Consider the following 8,591-nt stretch of genomic DNA (forward strand, 5'->3'; position numbering starts at 1 on the left):
TTCGAATGACACTCAGTGTCACCTTCCCCTTTCCTTTTTCGCTCCAATTTCTCTCAATGATCTTCCTGTACTGCGAGAATTGTTGCAGAGAGAAAAGCTTGTTAATGGAGACTGGTATGATTGTTGAGCATCTTCTGACTTTGGTGGTTTTAATTCTATAAAGCGTCTTATGACCGTAACTTGTTAGTCTCCCCCGCTATATGCTCTCTCTGAACACTACTGCTTCCTGTGTGATTCCTTTGTACGCTTTAGTTGTTGCAGTTGCAGAATTTTCTGGCATCTATTTCTTCGGACGCTGGTGGACAAAAGCTTTGCCACGACTCACGTGCATTTGTTAGCTATTGGGACCAAAGGCCAGTAACGGTGGACCCACTTACGTATGGATCTGGGCCCCATTAAGCAGGTAACCGTTGGATATACCGACAATTTTGGGGGAAAATTGGGACTGCATTGCCTAGCGTAGATAAAGCTTACTTTAGTGGTCCCACTAGTCCATCTAATTCTTTCGATATGGCAAATTGATGTTAAAATTTCCCACTTGGCAAACACTATTTGAGAAGAAAATTGAAACCGAAATCGTTTATCAAGATCGAATCGAGTTGTTTACATAGAAATCGTAAAATTGTTTAGTAAATGGTTCAATTATGATTTCAAGTTTCAGGCCGATTAGTTAAACGGGTTGAGATCGAATCAAGCTGTTTAACCTGTGGTTTCAAATCGAATTGAAATCGTAAAAATCAAACCGTTTAAACCATCAAAATGGATTTGATTAACCTGTTTAAAGATTAAGTAAGGTGGTTGCAAAATATCATTAGTACCTCATTTGATTCAAAGATTGATTGCTGCAAGCCTGTAAGTAATTTTAGAGGTAGCTTGCTCATTGTTTGGAATGCCGATTAAATTAATCCAACGCACTAAGTAGAATGAAAATGCAATTTTTACTTATACCATGGCATATTAAATATATATTTTCTAATATTATAACACATTATTTTGGGGGAAGGGAGAAGAAGAAAATCCCTGCTATAAGCATTACTTATTGACTTGTTAGATGCGCTTGAGACTATTTTCTATCAAAATATTTTCTTTTGCTTAATTATTTGGTTGTTTTGACAAAGCATAATGGTTTGCATTTCACATTCTCAAGATTGAATCATTTATCATCAAAAGAAAATCTTAGTAAACATGCGAATAAACTAACAAATCGATTGCTAACTGTTTAGAAACCATATGGAATAAATCAAAATCGAAACCGTTTAAAATCGTGAAACTAAAACCGTTTAAAAACTGTGAAAATCGAAACCGTTTACTAAATGATTGCGGTTTTAGAAAGTACAATCGTTTAATAAATAATACGGGTTATGGTTTCAATCAAAATATATGTGAATCAAATTGAACCAAATCATTTAAATCAAAACCAAACCAATTAACATCCTTAATTTAAAGGTGTATGGTTAATCTGTTTACATGACTTGAGCTGCATTCAATATTTCACGTCATAGGTTTTTAGGCAGCCACGTAGGTTTATTGAGTCAGACAATATAAAGGTAATGATAAATCATTTTTAAATTATCTTAAAAATCTTTTTGACCTTTGAATTAAAAGAACTTGTACTATCTTCAAAACACCAGCTCCAGCTTTCAGTCTTGAATGGTTATGGGTAATGGAGATATGGATGTGACTCATTCAGTGCTTATAGCCAGCCCCCAATCTTTTCATCTTTGGACAGCCAAGTGGTTGATTTTAGCGTTGGGGTTTCTATATTTCTAGTGATTTATCTTTTCTGTTCACCTCGGGCTATGGGTTTGGACTTTGGACTCACTTATTTTGGATTATTCTAGTTTTTTTTTTTTTTTGCCACTGATCATATGTTCCCAAGATCAACGATTGTAGGGGAAGGTTTGGCCACTGGCCAAGGTTGAAATAAGCTGTGGATAATGGGTTAAGGAGGGTTAGAGTCCACCCATGATTTATCAACACACTTTTTTTTTTTTCCTCAATGAAAGTAAATCTGATCATTTGACATGTGTTTTAGAAAAATATGTAAGATAATGATATAATAATAAATTATTTTTAAAAATTTCAATTTTATCTCTACTTATAGACTTTTGAGAACAAAAAGAAGAGCAACAAAAAAAGGTGTCTTGTTTTAAAACACCTATAGTGGTGTCATTTAAATAATCTCTTTATTTTTTTAACAAAAAAAATATGAGGACAGATTAGTAGATGATAGGATCCTTCATTACCATTTAAAATAATTAACATTAATTGTGATTCAGTTTATAGAGGAAAAAAAAAAGAGAAAGAGATAAGTAAGCTATGCAAATTTATTTAAAAGAAATTTTGATTGAGGAAAATTCTTTATTGATACACCTCAAAGTGTCAAATAATTTATAACTTTTTTTTTTCTTGCTCTCTTTGTATAAGACACTGTTCTTTTGGTGAAAGTAAAAATATTATTTCATAGATGTACTCAAAAAAATATGCAAGAAAATGATAGTTCTTGACATTGATATTAATAATAAATGAACTTATAAATTATTTTGAAAACCCCTTTTTAATGTAACTATTGGAAATAACATAACTTGTTTTAAAATAGATGTAAATGATATTATTTCATTTCATCTTAATCTTATATTTTCTTTGAGAAAAATAAAACTACCCATCAGTGCATAGGGAAGAGGAACTGACTATGAAAAGATGCCCATGCCTTGGCTCCATTTCCCCATGTGTATAGTTGTATGCAATACTAGCGGGTAGCGTTCTTTCTCTCTAGTTCTTGTTTTTTACTATTTCTTATTATTATTATTTTTAACGACGGGCATACAAGCCTTCGGCTTGACTAGTCCTGCGGGTCCATACCGACCTTACAATCGCATGGATCTGATCATACCGAGAACCATTCAACCTTCATTAAAAGCAGTGAAGAGTACTAAACACACCGTGTGAATGACCCCAAAAAAGTAAGAGGAGTTGAACTCAGAACCACACACTTCTTGAAAAGGAAAAGAAAAAAATATGTTCTAAAGACGACCAATGAAAGTATTATTTAGACAATCCCTTTGTTGATTAGAAAAAAAAAAGAACATTGATATTCTAGAGTTTTATTTATTTATTTTATGAAATAAAAGCATAAATCGATTAAACAGTAGTTAATACATTACCAAAGTCTGGGATATTCTAGAGCATTTGAAATGAAATAGAAGTACAAAAAGATAAGATGGAAGTACCAAACTATACAGAACATCTTTGTTTTACAAATTATATAATTCCATTGTTTTCGACACTAAAAATTGTGAAATCTGATTACTGTCTTGAACAGATAATTTCCCAGTTGATTCTTCTTGATTCGATGAATTAATCCACAAGGATTTCTCGAAGAGAAAAAATAATTCACATGGGAGTAATCAAGAATCAAGAAGTCTTGTTTTTAGTTCATAATAAAGAACAAAAGACTTGAACCATGAACTCTAGAGATCAATTAAGCTCATGGATTTTGTAATTAAAATTTTAAAATAAGAGGAAGAATTGCCATGACGCCAGTGCATTATTTCACTTTCATATGGGAATTTTTTTTTTTTTTTTTAATGAATTTTTCTCTTCACCATGTGGGTTCTTTATGTATGAAACCTTTCTCCATAATACCAGCTGTTTAGTGTGGCTTGTAGATTCATCCACACTCTCATCATTGAAAACACCTCTCCTTTAAAAGAAGTTAAAATTAAATCCAATTAGGAAAAGAACAAAACAAAAGAAAATAGAATAAAATGTTCAAGTTGATTTGTTGATGTTATACATTACTGGTGTGAAATCTAAAACATGATGTGTTCGGATAGATTGGCCAATTTCCATTACTTGGTTTTATGAAAACGTGTTTTTGTTTTTGAACCCTTGTGTCCTTTGGGCCCTTATCGATAGTTTTTTTTTTTTTTAATATTATAATTATATATATATATATATATATATATATATATATATATATATAAACCCAAAACTAAACTGGGCAAACTTGCTAGATTCATTGTAAAACTCGAGGTTCATTCGACTATGAAATTCAATCAGGATCGAATCCATATTGGGCTAGTTTTGGTTTGGGATATTAGGAAACTGACTGAAAATTGAACTGACCAAAAACCACACCAAACCTGTGTTGAAGAAGAAGCATAGGAGAGCAAGACAAGTGTTTAAAGTGGTTCGGTTTTCAAACCTACGTCCACGACTGAAGATATGTTTTTCACTATATCAGAAAACCTAGAAATACAAGGTATTTAACAATGATTTGAATGGGATAATGGAGGAATAGTCTTCTCCATTTATGGAATGATTGGGTGTAGTTTTATCACTCCTAGTTGTAATTTTATCACTGATACACTCATCCTTGTCATAATCAATTTGTGAATATTACCTACCAATTGTGGCTCTAGCTAATATGGGAACACCACCTGAATTCTTGCAATTATCCAAAGCTGGCTGATTCTTGGCATTATCCAAAATTGGCAAGTGATTTTCTCTCATAACCTGAAAACCATACCCAAATCAATGTAAAACTGATACCGAAACCTTCTTGGTCTGGGAGCATACAAGCCCCTGTTTTTATCTTTCTCCTCGCTTTCCTTGAAAATGATCTCTCTGCCTCTTGGATTAATTCATTTTCAAGAGTAGTGGGTGAATGTCTCCTGCTGAAATAGGCTACGTTTTTTAACAGAAGGCACTCGCTTATATATACATGATAAATCAAAACCCAAATTGTATCAAGCCTTATATCAAAAACAACAATCCGGTAAAAGAAAAAAAATGAGAAAATGTTTCTATTCGAGATCTCCCCTGCGTCATTGACGGACAAACACAAAAGGTGCAAAATGACCATCCTGCCCCTTCTAGGGAGAGAGATATCAAGTTAGGAGGGTTAGCTAATCGGGTCTCTGCTCCAATTTAAACACAACCTGATTGCCCCGGAATCCTGTGGGTGGTGGCTAGTTCTCACATGATACACAAAGTGTAATCCCATGTATGCATTATACATGTATGCCCCATAATTTTTTTGTTAGTGATTGGATGGATAATTGATGGTTTAAGATTCTCAGTTGCTTACGTGGACATTAAAAGTAGAAGTGAGAATGTGGGACCCAAGTGAGGTATATGAGGAGCATGAGGGGTCCAATGGCCATAACATTGGATCCACATTGGCAGCCCAAGGGATGCGTAGGACGCACTCTGCGTATTCTACAAGTACCAACCATTAATTATGTGAAATTGTGGATTACATACCTTAATAGTCAAAGCCCTCTTTGTCATTGCTGACGAACTCACGTGCTTCTTCCTACTTAATTAAAATTAATTAATCCTTAACCAGTTCACATAATCTCTTCTTTAAAAGCGTTAAATCTCTCTCTCTCTCTCTCTGTGCCTCTAATCTCTCACAAGTTAGAGAGAGAGTAGAGAGTAGAGAGCCGAGATTAGAGATTCTCTCTGTTTCTCTCTCTTCTTTCTCCAAAATTTAACCGTTAGAGATGGACACTTGTCTCCATATCATACACTTGTCCTCGTTCTCCTTTAGATTCTCGCCTTCGTATTCCTACGTTTTGTTCTTGTCTACAAAGCAAAAGCAGCACTAACTCTCTCCTCTCTCTCTGTTTTCAGATTTTTTTCTTTTTTTGGGTTTGATCTCTCTCTCTCTCTGTCTTCAGAGTTGGAATTGGATACATCTTTAGTTCAGTTCAATTCAACCGGACAAGGAAACCCAATTTGATTTCTCTGTAATGGGTTGCCGGCGACTATAGAGATGTTGTTTTGCTGTGTTCATCTTTTTTGTTTGCTTCTCTTGCTCGGAAGCTCCGGCATTGGAGTGGAAGCTGTGGATGAAACGACGGAATTCGACTTCAGTACGTTATCTTTAAGCAATCTGAAGCTCTTGGGAGATGCCCATTTGGACAATGGCACCGTCCGTCTCTCGCGTGATCTGGGAGTTCCGTATTCCGGCGCCGGCAGGGTCTTGTACAGTAAGCCAGTCAGATTCCGGCAGACGGGTACTCGTTTAATGGCTTCTTTCTCCACTTTCTTTTCCATATATGTTAGCAATCTGAACCCATCTTCGATCGGTGGGGGATTAGCTTTCCTCCTCTCACCCGACGATGGTACAATCGGCGAGGCTGGTGGGTTTCTGGGCCTGGGGAATGGTAATGGTTCTCTGTCTGGCTACGTTGCCGTTGAATTCGATACATTGATGGATGTGGAGTTCGAGGACATCAACGGAAACCACGTGGGTTTGGATCTAAACAGCATGGTTTCTACTCAGGTTGGTGATTTGGATGCCGTTGGGGTCGATCTGAAGAGCGGCGATCTCGTGAATGCTTGGCTTGATTACGATGGCTCCACTGGTTTGTTTAACATCTCTGTCTCTTACTCGAATCTCCGGCCGGCGGATCCACTTCTGTCGTTCAATCTCGACTTGGATCGGTTCGTCAAAGATTTCATGTTCGTGGGGTTCTCTGCTTCGACTCAGGCAAGTACAGAGATCCACAATGTTGAATGGTGGAGCTTTGCTTCTTCATTTAACGGTTCTTCGGGGCCTTCTCCTCCTGTTACTTCCTCCCCTCCACAGCAAACCCCTATACCTTTTACCCCAATGGCTAATTCTTCCAATCTCTCACCTCCAACTCCGGCTCCTTCTGTTTCAAACTCTTCGAAGCCAGAAAAGGCCAGTAAGTCCTCTTCCTGCCAGCTCTGTAAGCAACGGCCTGGGGCAGTCGCAGGGGTGGTAACAGCCGGAGCTTTTGTCCTCGCCATTTTTGCTGGTGTTCTCATCTGGATTTTCTCCAAGAGGGTCAGACCTCCCAGAAAAACAGAGTCTTTAGCATTAGATATCGTCCAAACCCCAAAAGAATTTAGCTACAAAGAGCTGAAATTGGCAACAAGGTCCTTCGATTCGGACAGAATTATTGGCTATGGCGCGTTCGGGACTGTGTTCAAAGGTATCTTACCAGACACTGGAGCTATGATCGCAGTGAAAAGATGTAGTCACAGTGGAGGTCAGGGAAAGGAGGAGTTCTTATCGGAGCTTTCAATAATTGGGAGTCTCAGGCATCGGAACCTTGTAAGACTCCAAGGCTGGTGCCATGAAAAGGGTGAAATTCTTCTGGTCTATGATTTCATGCCCAATGGAAGCCTCGATAAGGCTTTGTTCGAGTCTAATTACACTCTCTCATGGCACTACCGGCGAAAGATTTTAATGGGTGTGGCCTCTGCTATTGCCTACCTGCATCAGGAATGTGAGAACCAGGTGATTCACAGAGATATCAAGACCAGTAATATAATGCTTGATGAAGCCTTCAATGGCAAACTAGGGGATTTTGGTTTGGCAAGGCAGGTTGAGCATGACAAGTCCCCTGATGCTACTGTAACCGCAGGCACAATGGGTTACTTGGCCCCTGAGTACCTTCTCACAGGTAGAGCAACAGAGAAGACTGATGTGTTCAGCTTTGGAGCTGTAGTACTTGAAGTGGCTAGTGGGAGAAGACCCATTGAGAAAGAGACTACTAGGGTAGGTAAGGTTGGGATGAGTAGTAATTTGGTGGAATGGGTTTGGAGTTTACACAGAGAAGGAAGGCTTCTGAGTGCAGCTGATGCTAGACTTGGTGGTGAGTTTGATGAGGGAGATATGACAAGGGTGCTCATGGTGGGGTTGGGTTGTTCTCATCCTGACCCATTAGCAAGACCTACAATGAGAACTGTGGTTCAGATGCTAGTGGGTGAAGCTCAAGTGCCTATGGTCCCAAGAACAAAGCCCACTATGAGTTTCAACACTTCTAATCTGTTGCTGAGCTTGCAGGATAGTGTTTCTGATATTAATGGAATGATGATAACTCTCTCCACCTCCTCTTCCTCCACAGGTCACAGCTTCAATGGTGGAGAAATAGTCTGATAGCCATCAACTTTGATTTTTCTATATTCTTTTTTTTACTGCCGTATTTATAAAAGTATAACAATTATTTGTTTTTGTATTTATGACAAAATAACTTACAGAGCTTGAAGTGTTTAAGAATATTGTATGTATCAGATAGAAGAAGTGAGCTATCCTGATGGAGAGGCCAATTAGAAACTATTCAACAATTCTTTCTTAGTTTTTCAGTTCTTGGATCAATCATCAGTAAGGGGGAGGGGACAATGTAAGCCACAGCAGTAAAAGCTAGAAAAAGGTAAATGGGAGAAATCAATTTTCGTATCCTCTTTTGATGGAGTTTGGTGTGTGTGGGAAATAGTGGGCTAGCTGGAGAGGAGAAAGGTAGTGGTGTGTTGTTGCTTTCACAAGTAATCCTTTTCAAAAAGACACCAATGGGGTAAAGCAGTAGAAACCAGAAAGGGTTTTTTTTTTTTTGGGATAAGGAAGAATCGCGTAAAATGAAGTGGGGGAAGAAACAAGAATACTATAAGAAAGGATTGATGTCTACTGCACCGTTTAGGATCGACTTTTCTTAAGATTCACCAGGGCCCACCATGACCCCAGACAATAAGGGGTTCCATCGTTTAGCCACCGATGAAGAAAAACTTCGTCTTACTATTCATCTCGGTTGTGATGCCTTATATGGATTTGT

At 37.7% G+C, this 8,591-nt stretch overlaps 1 protein-coding gene across 1 annotated transcript; it reads left to right on the forward strand.

Moving 5' to 3' along the window:
* The first annotated feature begins 5,552 nt into the window (after positions 1-5,552).
* Positions 5,553-8,119, forward strand: LOC122058473 (L-type lectin-domain containing receptor kinase VIII.1-like). The gene has a single exon (XM_042621160.1). It carries the CDS (start codon positions 5,783-5,785, stop codon positions 7,919-7,921), a length of 2,139 nt encoding a protein of 712 aa, XP_042477094.1. The 5' UTR covers positions 5,553-5,782; the 3' UTR covers positions 7,922-8,119.
* Positions 8,120-8,591: the final 472 nt, after the last annotated feature.

This window comes from Macadamia integrifolia, chromosome 12 (assembly GCF_013358625.1).
Source record: "Macadamia integrifolia cultivar HAES 741 chromosome 12, SCU_Mint_v3, whole genome shotgun sequence".
NCBI classification, from domain to species: domain Eukaryota; kingdom Viridiplantae; phylum Streptophyta; class Magnoliopsida; order Proteales; family Proteaceae; genus Macadamia; species Macadamia integrifolia.

Excerpts from the sequence above, each read along its gene's own strand:
- LOC122058473 (XM_042621160.1), top strand. The coding sequence starts at position 5,783 with ATGTTGTTTTGCTGTGTTCATCTTTTTTGTTTGCTTCTCTTGCTCGGA.